Genomic DNA, 16,248 nt, shown 5'->3' with positions numbered 1-16,248 from the left:
CTTTTTTCTTGTGAAAAATGAAAAAGAACAAATGGACATCGAAAATGCACTTTGTCTGGTATTCTAGTCTTTCATTACTTCTTCATATTTTGTTAGTTTTTCCCTGATTTTTCGTACGGCTTAATCGTGATGCTCATATCATGGTCCAGTCACTCTGTTTATTCGTCGTCGAGAAACTTCTTGAAAAAAGTGAAATATTTCCTTCTGTATATCTTCTTTCGAATGTCTGGTGTCTAGGCGCGGCTGTCAAATTGAGAAGAAATTAATTATGGAGAAGAAGCTAATTATCGTGACTGTTTTGTTTGTTAATTGAGCTGTATTGAAGATGAATATCTTTTCTTTTGTCCTCTCTTAATAGATATAATTGGAAATTAACAGAAAATTAATAGATAAATAAGAAAATGGTTTCTTAAATTAACAGATAATTGAAAATTATTTATTGGCAACACACTTACAGCATATGTAGCTTCAGACCAAACTTGAGCCAATAATTTTACGTCTGGTTGCCAGGAACTTGTTGAGATAAAAGGGGGTACTAATTACCAGGTCGCCATGCAATTTTCCTCCTTTTGACCTATACCTAATCTAATGGAAGGGATGTGTATTATACCAATTTCCTGTCAAGTTTGCGGTAAGAATTTGCCAACCTTAAGATTACAGGTATAAAAAAGGTAAAGGTGCTTAGTAAAAATTTGTGTAAGAAAACATGAAGTCCAGAAATTCTTTTAACAGAAAAAATTGGCATTATTTCATCAAAGAGGGGGGAAAAGCTTGAAATATTTTCATTATCGTTGAATTTACCTCAACTGTGGATTGGCTTTATTGGGAAATATTGGGTATTATCGATTATGTCTAGTATTTTACGTTTAATAAGGAAACATTTAACAATGTTTCTTTCCTTTTTTTCCACCTATTGTACAACTATCTGGCAATAAATTGGGCACATCTTCGTATGAGTAAGTTTTATACTAAGAGAAGAGTATCTTATAAGCTTTTCTCTTTTTATGACACTTGGTATTAACCAAGTGACATATAGTAATCGCAAATTCTGTCGGTCTTTCAGTTGGTCCCGGTTTTGCTACTTTAGGCACTTCCAGGTAAGCTAGGACGATGAAATTTGGCAAGCGTATCAGGGACCGGATCAGATTAAATTAGAAATAGTCGTTTCCCCGATTTGACCATCTGGGAGGGGAGTGGGGGTCCGGTTAATTCGGAAAAAATAGAAAAAATGAAGTATTTTTAACTTATGAGCAGGTGATGGGATCTTAATGAAATTTGATATTTGGAATGATATTGTGTCTCACAGCTCTTATTTGAAATCCCGACCGGATCTGATGGCCTTTGGGGGAGTTGGAGGGGGGAAACCTAAAATCTTGGAAAACACTTAGAGTGGAGGGACCGGGATGAAACTTTATGGGAAAAATAAGCACAAGTCCCAGATACATGATTGACGTAATCGGAACCGATCCTTTTTCTTTGGAATAGTTGGGGGGGGGGGAGTAATTCTGAAAAATTAGAAAAGAATTTGTTTTTGTCTTTTTTGTCTTATTTCAAATCCCGACTAGATCTTTTACATTGGGGGGAGCTGGAGGGGGAAATCTTGGAAAAACACTTGGAGTAGAGGAATTTGGATGAAGCTTGGTGGATAGAATAAACAAATGTCCTTGATACGTGATTGACAGAATAGTACTGGATTCGCTCTCTGGGGATTTGGGGAGAGGGGTTCAGTGATTTGGCGAGTTTGGTGCTTCTGGACATGATAGGACGATGAAAATTGGAAGACTTGTCAGGGAGCTGCACAAATTTGACTTGATAAAGTCGTTTTCTCGGATTCGACCATCTGGGGGGCTAAAGGGAGAGGACAAATTAGTAAAAATTAGGTATTTATAACTTACGAGTGGGTGATCGGATCTTAATGAATTTTGATATTTAGAAGGACATCGTGACTCAGAGCTCTTATTTTAAATCTTTACCGGCATTCAGCCTCTTATTTTCCTTTTTAAATCAACCTATTGGTTCATAGATTTTGTTAGAGCGTCATACCATATGATCTCTTTGCTCTTAGCTCTTCTCGCTCGTCACAAGTGCCATATGAGCCAATGTAAATTAATTCAAGATCTGAAGTAGGTCTGGGCTGGGTAATAATAAATTTATTTAAAAATAATAATTAATAAATAAATAAAATTAAATAAATACATTTTTTATTTAATTTAAAGCATTTAGTAGGAACCTAATTGGCACTTTTAATTAATGGAAAAAGAGACATATATCATGTTATGATGTCATTCTAGAGAAAAATCATACGAAACTCTCTCCTTTTTGTTGTGATAATTTATTATTATTTTTTTATTAGTGGTTAGTCGAAAGGTTGACATCATAGTCGCTTTATCCACATAAATGTAATTTTATGAAAAAAATTAGTTTTATTAAAGAAAATTTGATTATAATAATTAATAAATAAATAAATTAAGTAAATAAATTTTTTATTTAATTTAAAGCATTATGTTTAAGAACCTAATTGGCACTTTTAGTTAATGGAAAAAGAGACTTATATTATGTTATGGTGTCATCTAGAGAAAATAATACGAAACTTTCCTTTTTGTTGTGATAATTTTTTTTTATTAGTGGTTAGGGGACAGCTTGACATCATAGTCGCTTTATCCACATAAAATGAAATTTTATGAAAAAAAAAAATATTAGTTTTATTAAAGGAAATTCGATATCCTGGTTACAGATAGGTTTTCTTTTCAGAAATTGATTTGGTGGGAATGGATTGATCAGATACAACGCTATAGCGTTGCCTATAGTAAAGGCCGTACGGCTCCAATGTTTTATTTTTTATTTATTTAGTTTCCCACTTTATATGCAGGGATGTTTAAAATCGTAGGGTGCTCATTCGATTGGAAATTGGAAGTTCTAATGCCTTTTTTAAGAGTCAAAAGTGAGTGGAAAGCAACTAGCCCCCCCTCTCGCAAGTTTTTTTTTCTCAAAAGTATCTTATAATAAACATTCATCGTCATTTGTTAAAATAGTTCAAAGATCACATAACAAAGACTTCAGTGTCGACAAAACCCTCCAGGGCCCAGGGGTAGGTGTTGTAAGTTATTGTCTAGGGGCATACAAGGTTCATATGGAAGGGGTCTCGTATAAATTTCACAGAGGCCTCACTTGATTGGAATTTAAGTTTAGTTTACTTTTTAAGAGTCAAAAGAGATTAGAGAGCAACTGCACCCCCCCCCCTCTAATGCTTTCTCCACCAAACCCACTCAATATAAATTTTAAGATAGTCATTTTGTTAAAAATACTTCAAACATTAGATATAAAAAATACAGGGTCAACACAAACCTTCAGAGCTCGGGGGCCAGTGTTTTTAAGTTATTTCCTGGGGGAATATAAGGTTTTATGTAATTGTTGGCCGCATAAACGTCAGAGGTGCCCATTTAATTGAAAACAATGCATTTGATCAAAATTTTGAGATTGCGAGTTTGTTTGAAATAGCCTAACGATCACATAACAAAAATTTCAGGGTCAACATAACCCCCCAGAGCTCGGGGGAAGGGTTGTAACGTATTTCCTGGGGCGTTTAAACTTTAAGGAAGAAGTGGTTGTATAGACCTCGGAGGGGACTCAAATGATTAAAAATTGAAAATTATAATTCTTTTTAAGAGTCATAAGTGATCCGATGGCAAGTAGCCTCCCCCCCCCCCCGCCCTACATTCTTTTCCCCAAATGCTTTCAATTGAATTTTTGATCTAGCTATTTTTTTCGATATAGACCAAAGATCATGCAACAATTTCCAGGGATAATAGCCCCATGAACCTCAAAGGAGTTGTTTGGAATTTATAGAGCCTTTTTTTAGAGTCAAGAGGGATAAGGGGCGGTCGTAAACGAATATGATCAAAAGTTTGATGTATCCATTTAGTTGGGAATAGTCCAACGATCAGAAAACAAAGATATCGTGGTCGAAATTTTGAAATGGACATTTTGTTCAAAACGGTTTGAAGATAAAACAACAAAACTCTGGTGTTGACAGAGCCCCTCAGACCCAGGGGGCAAGTGTTGTAAGTTATGCAGCGGGGGCGTATAACGTTTTTATGTAAGTAGTGGCCGTATTAACTTTGGAGGTGGCTCACTGATTAGTAATTGAAAGTTCTAGTTGCGGTTTTAGGAGTCAAAAGTGGTCGAAGGGAATCTAACCAACCAACCCCCCCCCCTCACACAACCTCTTTTTTCTAGACGTATGTAATCTAAATTTCAAGATAACTTTTTTGTTTGGAGTAGTTCAATGATTAATAAAAAATAATCAGGGTTAACATAAAACCCCCTTCCAGAGCCGGAAGGAAGGGTTGTAACTTATGGCCGGGGGTATATAAGGTTTTATGGAGAAGGTAAACTTCCGTGAGGACTCAAATGAATAGCAATCAAAAGTACTAGTTCACTTTTTTGAGTTTCAAAAGTATCTGATTGTAACTAGCACCCCTCCCCGCACCTATTGTCTTTTCTCCAAATGCTCTGATTGGAATTCTTTTTTTTTTTTTTTTTTGTCGAAAAAAGACCAAAGTTCATGTAACACAAACTCAGAGGTTTACATAACCAGCCAAAACCCGGGGGCAAGTGTTACAGATTATGCCCCGAGGCATATTAGGTTTTTTTGGGGATGGAATTGTTGGATAGCTTCGTCGGGACTCGTTCTATTGGAAATTTAAAGTTCTTGTTTCCTTTTTGAGAATCAAAAATGACTGGAGGGAAACTTCCGCCCTTTTACTCAAAATCCATCATAGTGAATTTTTAAATAATTGTTTTGTTAAAATACATCAGGTAACAAAACTACAGGGTCAACACAACCCCATAGAGACTAGGGGATTTGTTGTATCCTGGTTGCATGTAAGGTTCTTATGTGAGGGATTGATGTGTGATTAAATAAGTCTAACACCCGCTCCAATATTTATAAGCTCCATCCTATTCCAAAGCCTCACGGAAAAGACGCCTTACCTTCTCTATATGGCCCGACCTCCCTCCCCTCCAAAAAAAGAGAAAAGAAGCAAGCTTGATATTCAAAATATCACGGGAGCTGATCCCTGGCCCTCTCAAGGTCGGACCCCAACCCCCCTCCTCTCTACCCAGAAAAACTTTTGATCAGAAAAAATAGAAACCTATAATAAACTAGAAATCTTAAAAGAATAAAGTTAAATTGAATATGCAAATCTAGCCTAGAACGAACAAAGATCACTACAATTAAGAGTTACGATTTTGCCTCCTTCTCTTACTTTAGAAATGTAAAGCCGTACTGAAAACAAATTATATTACAAATATTTTCTTTTGTACTTATTACAACATTGAAATTCAATATATAGAATATATATAAAATATACTATATAAAACACATATTGAATATAGAAATCAATATATATCAAATATTCGGTTTGATTTTATTATTTCTTGCTGAGACTGTTCAAGACTAATATAGCTTCACTAGAAACATGAGTTTGCTTCTGCCTCCTTCCTTAACTATAAAAGTCTAAAGCCTACTGCGTCTTTTGGTGCTTTAATGACAACGAATTATTCTTGAAATGCTTTCTTTTTCAGTTATTACAGCATTGAAAATGAAATAAAATCTTGAACTGGTGATCTTTCAACAATAAATATCATTATATCAAACATTCAGTTTGATTTTGTTTGTACTTTCCAATACTATTTGAGACACATTAAAAGCACCAGTAAATCGCCAATGACGAAGTAGGTTTAAGACTTTTACAGTCAGAGAATGAGGCAAAACCGTTGTTTGTAGTGGTTTTTGTTCGTTTCAAGTTTGATTTGCGTATACAATTTAAGTTTCACTGGTTTTGAGATTTATTTGTATCAGTACCTATTGTATGATTGTTTAATTAATTTTTGTTCGTTTTGGGTTTCATTTTCTATAGCAATAGCAAGCTTAAAATGAATTTTTGTTCGGTTTTAGCTTGATTTGCATATTCAATTTATATATTTCTCTTTTTAAGAATAATTTATTCATTTATATTAGTAGTCTTTTGGGAAAAAAATGGAAAAAAGAAACAGAATTCCGTTTTCTTCCCTATTTCTGTTCTGTATTTTAATTGCCGTTTTTACTATTTCTGTTATAGCCAACAACGGAAGCGGTAACGACCCTCTAATTAATACCTGTTGTATGTTTTTTGCTATGATTGTTTATTTAATTTCTGTTCGTTTCAGGTTTCATCTATTCTTTAATAGTAATATCTGGTCATTTTGAGTTTGAGTTATTGTAGGTGTCTTTTTCTTCTGATCCAAAGTTTAATATAGCCTTTACTTTTCTTTTAAAAAACTTGTTTTTTGGAATTTTTTTAACTTATTGGAAAAGAAGTACAAAATTATCAAGGAGTCACGGAAGAAGAAATGTCATTTTTGTACCCAAGCCATAAAGTAGGTAAATTTATTATATTCGTAGAGAATTGGGTAGGATGTAGCTTTCGTAGAGTCGAGACTTTACCTGATCCCTATGTTCTGGGAGGTAAACCCCCTTTTTTTATGGCATTTAGTATTCACTAAGTGACATTTAGCGATCGCAAATTCTGTCGGTCGGTCTGTCTGTCTGTCGGTCCCGGTTTTGCTAGTTTAGGCACTTTCATAAACTGTAGGACGATGAAATTTGGCATGTGTATCAGGGAACAGACCAGGTTAAATAAGAAATTGTCGTTTCCCCGATTAAACCATGTGGGGGGGGGGGCGGTTAATTGGGAAAAATTAGGAAAAATAAGACATTTTTACCTTGTGAACGGGTGATCGGATCTTAATGAAATTTTATAATTAAAAGGATATGATGTCTCAGAACTCTTATTTTAAATTCTGACCGGATCCAGTGACACTGAGGAGAGTTGGAGGGGGAAACGTAAAATCTTGAAAAACGCATAGGTGGAGAGATCGGGATGAAACTTGGTGGGAAAAATAAGTACAAGTCCTAGATACGTAATTGAAATAACAGGGAGGGATATGCTCTTTTTGGGGGAGTTGGGAGGGGGGGTAATTCTGAAAAATTAGAAAAAATGGGTTATTTTAAACTAATGAAGGAATGATTGTATCTTAATGAAATTTCATATTTAGAAGAAGCTCGTAACTCAGATCTCTTACTTTATATCCCGACAGATCCAGTATCATTGTGGGAAGTTAGGGGGGGGGGACCGGAAATCTTGGAAAACTCTTAGGGTTAACAGATAAGGATGAAACTTGGTGGGAAGAATAAGCACAAGTTTAAGATACGTCACTGAGTCACTGACATAACTGAACCATATCCGCTCTCTTTGGGGGAGTAAGAGGGGGGGGGGGGTAATTCGGAAAAATAAGAAACAGTATTTGTAACTTAAGAACGGGTGATGAGATCTAAATGAAATTTGATATTTAGAAGGATATTGTGCTTCAGAGCTCTTTTTGAAATTCCGATCAGATCTGGCGACGTTAGGGGGATTTGGAGGGGGGGAAAGAAATCTTGGAAAGCGTGAAAATTGAGGTATCATATCTTACGAATGGGTGATCGGATGTTAATGAAACTTGATATATAGAAAGATCTTTTGTGTCAGATGTTCCATTTTCAATTCGAATTGGATCCGGGGACATAAAGGGCTGGATTGGAGAACAGAAATCTTGGAAGCCGGATATCTTGGAAAACGTTTAGAGTGGAGAGATCGGGATGAAACTTGATGGGAGGAATAAGCACAAGTTCTAGATACGTGATTGATATACTTAAAACGGATCCGCTCTCTTTGGGGGAGTTGTGGGAGATTTCTAGTGCTTTTGGCGAGTTCGGTGCTTCTGGACGTGCTAGGATGATGAAAATTGGTTGGCGTGTCAGGGACCTGCACAAATTGACTTGATGACAGTCGTTTCCCCGATTTGACTGTCTGGAGAGCTGGAGGGAGAGGAAAAATTGAAAAAATGAGGTGTTTTAATTTACAAATGGGTGATCAGATGTTAATGAAATTGATATTTAGAAGCGCCTCGTGTCTCAGAGCTCTTATTTTAAATCCCGACCGGCATTAAGCCTCTGATTTTCCTTTGAATTTCCAGTATGAAGGTCCAGTGAATTTTGCTTCACTGGACCTTGTTTGGGTCATCAGATTTTTAAGCTACTTTGCCTTCATTCATGCAAATAATGTTGACACGCATTCTCTACGCTCAAGTGCATAAAGAAAATTATTTACATGATCAAAGGAGCTACAGAGTCAGCAACAAGGAAATTCGAAGTAGCAAGAGCTAGTAAAAGGTCTATATTATGATATATAAGGAATTTGTAAAATAATAAAATCGGTGATTCAAATTACGAACGCAATCACTGTATGAAGAAACTACGACATAGTTCAAAGTATACACCTATTGGTAGATGTTTGATTTGCTGGTGGATTGAAAGATGACTGGTACATTACAATCAAAACTAGTAATAGCAATTTTTTAACGTCTGAATAGGTAAATCGGTGTATTTACGACGAGCTACATTATTTTTCCTAATTAGTTATTTTGGATTTTTTTTTTGTCCTTCTCTTCAATGTATCTGTTTTTTAGGAGCATGATGAGCCTATTCTGCGTCACTTGACTGATATTACTGTCGACCTTACTAGCTGTCCAATGGGATTTACTTTGAAGTTCCATTTCTCGCCAAATGAATATTTCACGGATTCAGTTTTAACGAAAATTTACCATATGAATTATAGTGTAAACTCTATGAAGTTCCATTTCTGCCCAAATGAATATTTCATGGATTCAATTTTAACGAAAATATACCATATGAATTATAATGTAAACGAAAAGGAAGCATTTGATTTTGAAAGTCCAGATATTCTCAAATGTCAGGTAAGTAGTTTGCTTTTGGGCTGCATAAATGTCCTCACAGCAGTGCATTTATATCTTTCTTTGAATCAAGTAGGTGTTTTAGCGAATAAGATTAATTTCCTCGTATAGTTTAATCTTCGTATAGTTTAACGTGCTGCTTTCGGGTAGGTAAATTTAGCTCCTAGTTTTTATGGAACTTGGGATCTACCAAATGACATATACCGATCGCAAATTCTGTCTGTTTGTGTTTTGGTCTGTCTGTCGGTCTTTCCGTCCCGGTTTTGGTACTTTAGGCACTTCCAGGTAAACTACGACGATGAAATTTTACAGGCGTATCAGGAACCAGATCAGATTAAATTAGAAATTAGCGATTCCCCAATTCGACCATATGGAGGGGAGTGGGGGACAGTTAAATCGGAAAAAAATTGAAAAAATGTGGTATTTTTAACTTACGAACGGGTAATTGTATCTTAATGATATTTGATATTTAGAAGGATATCGTATCTCAGAGCTGTTATTTTAAATCTCGACTGGATCTGATGACATTTGGGGGAGGAGTAGGGGCGCCTAAAATCTTGGAAAACGCTTAGAGTGGAGGGATCGGGACGAAACTGGGTGGCAAAAATAAGCAGAAGTCCTAGATACGTGATTGACAGAACCGGAGAACGGATTCGCTCTGTTTGGGGGAGTTGTGCAGGGGGAGGATTAGTTCTGGAAATTTTTAAAAAAACTGAGGTATTTTTTACTTATGAAGGAGTGATCGGATCTTAATGAAAATTGATATTTAGAAGGATCTTGTAACTCAGATCTCTTACTTTTAATCCGGACCGGATCCAGATTCATTAAGAGGGAGGGAGTTGGTGGGAACCGAAAACACTTAAAGTGGAGAGACTAGGATGAAACTTGTGGGAAGAATAAAACGAGTCTAAGATACGTGACGGACGTAATTGGAACGGATCTCGTCTGAATCCGGTCCAAAGGATGATGAGGCGATAAACGATAAAAAGCTGATTCTGACAACCTGCCATGCATGAGGGCCAACTTCGCACTTATATCAGGGACATCAAACTTGCGAATTATCTTCCTATTGCTATACCAAGGGGAGAGATAAAGTAAAAATTTACAATATCTGAAATAAAAAATCCGAATCTGACTAACATCTTTTTTCTTTAGAAGGGGATAAAGATCAGAAAGATAAAGGACAGAATGATCACAAAATGTAGCATATAGTCTACCAAGTGCACGTCTATTATACTTTAGATAGATTAGATTAGATAGATTAGCAACTATCTTAGAATAGCCCATTTGAATTTTCTTTTGAACATCACGAACAGTGCACTGCCGCAGGCAAGAAATTGAATTAGTAACAGTAATACCCAACCACCGAAAGGCGGAAACAAAGGGTATTGAAAAACCGCGACAAGCTAAGGGAGCATTAGAGGAAGTCGGATCATTAAAAACTAGAAATGGACATTTCTCAACATTAAGAGAAAGACCGATATTAGAAAATAGACGCGAAACTTTTGAGACCATAAACGAAATACCTTGCTTATTTTTACACAAAAGTAAAAGGTCATCTGCATAAGCAAGATAAGAAACATCTGAGAGTCCAATAAAATAATTTGATCTAATATCATCTAAAATACCAGAAATGCACAATTTAAATATACTAGGTGATAAAACCCCTCCCTGCTGGACACCTCGACATAAACGGACTAACGGAGATCCAGATTTATTAATTCAGAGGAAAGAATTCTCATACCATAAACGAAGAAGAAAAATGACAGAAAGATTTACACCATTATTAAAAAGGGGAAAAAAAGCTTGACTGTGAACTACATTGTCAAAAGCTTTAGAAAGGTCCAAAGTACACATATAAAGTGGCGACCCCTCAGCCATGCTATTCTTAAGGGCGGAAGAAAGAACACGGTATGCATGTTGACAACCAATATCAGCTTGAAACCCAAATTGATTTGATCCGAAATTTATATTTTCACTTAAATGAGGAATTAAAACATATTCAAGGATTTCACTCAAGTTACGCGTAGTGGTTATAGGGCGATAAGATGAACATTGAGAAGGAAGTTCTACCCGCTTTAGAATTGAGGTGACATCTCCACAAAGAAAGCTATCCGGAACCAGAGAAGATGTTAAAAACATTTGGAACAACAACTGCAAATGAAACTAGATCTACGTTGCATGGGCAACGTGAGGTGTTGCGGCAACCTTTGCTCGGCTTCGCCGAGTAAAGTGTTGCGAGAGCAACACTTTGGTTTTGTTTCCTCGCTGCGACTAAACGCTGAAGCTGTTAATCTGTAAGGATGCTAAAATACATACTAGGCACACCAACTCGCAAAAGTTGCAAACTCCTCATTGCTAAAGATGATTGTAGCCTTACAGCCGATTATTACTTACAACTCCCCTGCATGTCTTACCACTGGAACCAAATTGGTCTTACCATCAAATACAACGGAAACAAAAAATAGGTACACCAACTAGTAAGAGTTGCGAACCCCTCATTGCCGAGGATGATTATGAGCTAACAGCCGACTGTTGCTTACAACTCCCCTATATGTCTCACAATTGGTATCGGCCTATTTTTGGTTTCAGTGTGTACCTTACTACTGAAGTTGTCAACCCCTTTAAACTTTCAAACTGGTATATCTCATGAAGGAATTTTTGTACAAAAAAATGGATGACATATACTTTAATCAGCTCATCAAAAGCCATCGACTGCCGTCGAAAAAAAATATCTATCTGTCTTAGTTCAAAAGTTGACTTTTTTGCCGTAGGCCAACTTTTTTAACGTCATCACTTAGAAAGGAGCAAAGGATAAACTCTAATTTCTTTAGCAATGAGAGAACTTTTAAAGTTTAAGAGGCACATCTGATACCATTTCTCTACCGCAATCCCAAGTGCGAAAAACCGAATGATAAACTCAGCCGAAATCACGGCAGCACTTTCGGACCCGTGGGAAAATGCCGCTTTTTTGCTTCTCTAAATTTTTCTATTTGTCACTCAAAGAAGATATATTGGCTGTGGGGCAGGGTAACTGTCGCATATATTTAACACTTATAGATTTTAGTCCATCTTCAATTTGAAACTGGTGCCTGCCTGCCTGCTTGCCTGCCTGCTTGCCTGCCTGCTTGCCTGCCTGCTTGCCTGCTAGAACGGAGCTTTCCACTCGAAAGCAGAAACATGGTTTGATGAAACGAAAGCTTGGCTGCATAACTTCAGATAGTCCTCTCTGACATAGGCTATACAACTCCTCTTCACTTCACACACTATAGGCTCTGGCTCAAGGACAAGCAAAAACCATCCTTTTTGGCCCCAGGCAAGAGTTCTACGAAGCTTTCCAAAATGTAAAGTCATATTCATCAATCCGGCCTAAGGTCCACACTTTCCGTAAAAACCGCAGAGGTTAGACCCTTACCACTTTCTAGGGATAAGCTGAAATCGGGGTGTTAGGAACAAAAAAAAAAAAAAAAAAAAAAAACACGACAAAACCAAAGTGTTGCTCTCGCAACACAAATAAAAGAGCAACACACTCTGGATTTATATTATTTACGCTAATACCATCAATATCAATGGATGAAGATTTAAATTGCTTAATTGCATTTTCAACAGCAGTTATTGAAACTGGAATAATATGGCCCTGATTAAGTGAAGGCGGTAGTATTTTAGAAAGTAACCGAGAATAATGTGACTGCACAAAAAAATTAATTTTGGAAAAAATTCCCGAATAGTAAACATACCAAGTTGAACTAGAAATCGAATCACTATTATAAAGATCAATTTTATCCAGCTTCTCAGAATTGATCAATTTTGACCAATCCATTTTAGAGGCTGGAAATTCCATACCCTTATAACGAATAGATTTAAGGCACTTTTTATAATCATTCTTTGTTTTCTGCTTTATATCCGCAACAGACCCCGTTATAGGTCTACCACAATCAACCCAAGTTCGAAGCCAAAGTTTTGCCTTATTTTTAAAATTCTTTAATTCAGGATCGGCAGCCCATATAGATTTCCGCGTTTTTATACGAATACGTTCCTGGGGAACCGCAATTTTTTCAGCTTCTTTCATACATCTAATTATATCATCATAATATCTATGGCCTGGAAATCTTGGAAAACATTTAAAGCGGAGAGATTAGGATGAAACTTGGTGGGAGGAATAAAAACACGTCCAAGATACGTGACTGACATACCTGGACTGGACCTCCCCTCTTTGGTGGAGTTGGGGGGAGGGAGTAATTCGGAAAAATTAGAAAAAATGAGGTGTTTGTAGCTTACGAACTGGTGATCAGACCTTTATGAAATCTGATATTAAGAAGGATCTTGTGCTTTAGAGCTCTTATTGTAAATCCCGACCAGATCCGATGATATTGGGGGGAGGAGTTGTAGGAAGAAACCGTGATTCTTGAAAAACGTGAAGATTGAGGTATCTTTACCTTACGAATGGGTGATAGGATCATAATAAAACTTGATATATCGGATATCGGGATGAAACTTGATGAGAAGAATAAGCACAAGTTATAGATACGTGATTGACATAATGGGAACGGATCTGTTCATTTTGGAGGAGCTGGGGGGCGTTGATTCGGAAAAATTAAAAACAGTTGAGGAATTTTAACTTAAGAACGAGTTACCAGATCTTAATGAAATTTTATATTTAAAAGGATCTTGTGCTTTAGAGCTCTTATTTGAAATCCCAACCCGATCCGGTGATATTGGAGGGAGTTGGAGGGGGAAACCGGAATTATTGAAAAATGTGAAAATTGAGGTATCTTTATCTTACGAATGGGTGATAGGATCTTAATAAAACTTGATATATCAGGAGATCGGGCTGAAACTTGATGAGAAGAATAAGCACAAGTTATAGATACGTGATTGACATAATGGGAACGGATCTGTTTACTTTGGAGGAGCTGGGGGGTGTTGATTTGGAAAAATTAAAAACAATTGAGGAATTTTTAACTTAAGAGCGGGTGACAAGATCTTAATAAAATTTGATATTTAGAAGCAAGTCATGTCTCAGAGCTTTATTTCAAATCTCGGCCAGATCTATTGACATTGGGGGGGGCGTTTGAGGGGGAAACAGGAAAACTTGGAAAACGCTTAGAGTAGAGAAATTTGGATGAAACTTAATGGATAGAATAAGTGAATGTCGTAGATACGTGATTGTCTTAACCGTACTAGATCCGCTCTCTTTTGGGGTGTTATGGGATGGGGTTCAGTGCTTTGGCGAGTTTGGTGCTTCTGGACGTGTTAGGACGATGGAGATTTGTAGACGTGTCCGGGAGCTGCACAAATTGACTTGATAACGTCATTTTTCCTAATTAGACCATCTGAGGGGCTGAAGGGAGAGAAAAAGGTAGAAAAAATGAGGTATTTATAACTTACGAGTGGGTGATCGGATGTTAATGCATTTTAATATCCGGAAGGACCTCGTGACTCAGCGCTATTTTTTAAACCCCGACCTGCATTAAGCCTCCGATTTTCCTTTTAAATCAATCTATTGATTCTTAGAATTTTGCTAGAGCTCATACCATATGAGCTCTTGGCTCGTCCGGCCTCGTCGCAAGTGCCATATGAACTCTTAGCTCTTGTTAAAATCTGTTTCAATATGAAGGTTAAAGTAATTTTTTTTAAACTATTTTTTAGACTTACTGGGTTTTTATAGAAGTATGTTGAAAACCTTCGTATATTGGTGTAAAGTGCTGCTTTCGTCTAGGTAAATGTAGCTCCTGAATTTTTAGAATTTGTCTCATCATGAAGGTTAAGATTAGGATTTTTTGAAAACTGTTTTTTAGACTTCACAAGTTTTTCATAGAGAAATATGCTGAAAACTTTCGTATAGATAGTTTAACGTGCTCTATTCGGATAGATAAATTTAGCTCCTATAATTTTTGGAATGTTTCAACATGAAGGTTAAAAATAGGCTTTTTCGAAAAGTATTTTTAGACTTCATAGACTCTTCATAGAAGTATACTGAAGACCTTCGTATTTAAATTTAGCTCAAGATTTTTCTAGAATCTGTCTTGACATGAGGTTAAGGAAAGTTTTTTTTTAAAGTGCCTTTTAGATTTCGTAGGTTTTCATTTAAATATGTATAAATCCTTCGTATAGTTTAATTTGCTGCTTTCAGATCAGTAAATTTAGTTCCTGAATTTTTTAGAATCTGTCTTGATATGAAACGCTTTTTCGAAATTTTTTTTTTTAGATTTCACAGGGTTTTCATAGAAATATATTGAAAATCTTAGTATAGTTTAACGTCCTGATTTCAAATATTAAAAATTTCGCTCCTAAATTTTTTAGAATCTGTCTCAACACGAAAGTTAGGAAAAGGCGCATTTCTGAAGCACTGGATAGCTGACTGTTATGTTTGCTTGTGCATCTGATAGCCGCATAAATACTTTATAATAATCCGTCTGAGAGACGTATAGATTCTTAATGCGTCACTATATTTCCTAAGCATCTTATGACATGCTTAGGAAATTTAAAATAGCCTCCAAAGTGCTTAGTTTTTTTTTTTTTTTTTTTTTTTTTATTAACCGGTGTAATTTTTAAGCTTCTATAACTTTAATGGGTTTCAGGTTGAAATACATTTAATCTAGCCTGAGAAATTCTGACATATAATTAATTTGCTATTAGGTAACAGTTCTTTCTTTTTTCTTTTTTTCTTTCCAGCAATTTGATTTTGAGAATTTCCTTTATGTGTGGAAAGTTCAAACTTTCTGATATCCTGAGTGCTTTATATAACAGTTGGCTTAGCAGTATTTCCAGAGGTTTTCAGCATTGACAGAGAGAATGTTGGAATTTTGTTTTTATACAAAAATGCAAATTAACGACTTGAGAGCCCTTTTTAACTAATCAGTATATATTTAGAAAAAATAAAAGTTGTTAATAGCATTATGAGGATTATTATAGGAAATATTTTTTGTGTATGTTTAAAAAATGGAATGTGGATTTTAGGGATGCACCATCAATTGGAAACCGGGTAAGGACGTAATTCTGAAAACGACCAAAATGAGGAAGAAGAAGCATATGGGATATTTCCAGACTATAATCGAAACCGTAACTAACGACTCTTTTTTCAACTTTTTCAATCCACCAACAGTTACCAAAGATGGAGATATTGATGAAAACTTAGAAGCCTTGACGAGAATGCATAACAAGGTTGGACTTTACATCAAGGATAGAGTTGTGCCTCGAGCTTTGCTCTATTTTACTGGTAAGTAATTGCTAGTTTTCTAGCGATTTATTGTTGAAAGTAAACTGAAAGTACTAAATTTCATGGGAGATAATAAATTAATTGCATGAAACAGAATCTAAATATGAATTGTTAAGACCCATCATAAAATGCCTTTTGATTTTTTTTTTCCGGGTAGGCATGCTTGGGAAATTTGGTGTTTTTCGAAAGAAAAA

General features: G+C 36.0%; 2 protein-coding genes and 1 long non-coding RNA gene across 6 annotated transcripts in view; 1 reads left to right on the top strand and 2 right to left on the bottom strand.

The window, feature by feature from the left end:
- LOC136026170 (RING-type E3 ubiquitin-protein ligase PPIL2-like) overlaps positions 1–16,248 on the bottom strand; it is a 193,602-nt gene that overhangs the window by 57,602 nt on the left and 119,752 nt on the right. The window lies entirely within an intron of this gene.
- The window catches only part of LOC136026168 (uncharacterized), an 89,319-nt gene that overhangs the window by 19,065 nt on the left and 54,006 nt on the right, over positions 1–16,248 (bottom strand). The gene's annotated exons all lie outside the window — the stretch shown is intronic.
- LOC136026167 (nucleosome assembly protein 1-like 1) overlaps positions 1–16,248 on the top strand; it is a 53,480-nt gene that overhangs the window by 9,369 nt on the left and 27,863 nt on the right. For both annotated transcript variants that reach the window (XM_065702485.1, XM_065702483.1), the window contains exons 4-5: positions 8,551–8,838; positions 15,796–16,054. In XM_065702485.1, the coding sequence (XP_065558557.1) occupies positions 8,551–8,838; positions 15,796–16,054 (547 nt within the window). The remainder of the gene's footprint in view (positions 1–8,550; positions 8,839–15,795; positions 16,055–16,248) is intronic.

The sequence above is a fragment of the Artemia franciscana genome, chromosome 4 (assembly GCF_032884065.1).
Source record: "Artemia franciscana chromosome 4, ASM3288406v1, whole genome shotgun sequence".
In the NCBI taxonomy this organism is placed as follows: domain Eukaryota; kingdom Metazoa; phylum Arthropoda; class Branchiopoda; order Anostraca; family Artemiidae; genus Artemia; species Artemia franciscana.
This window is presented reverse-complemented; position numbering and strand designations above follow the sequence as displayed.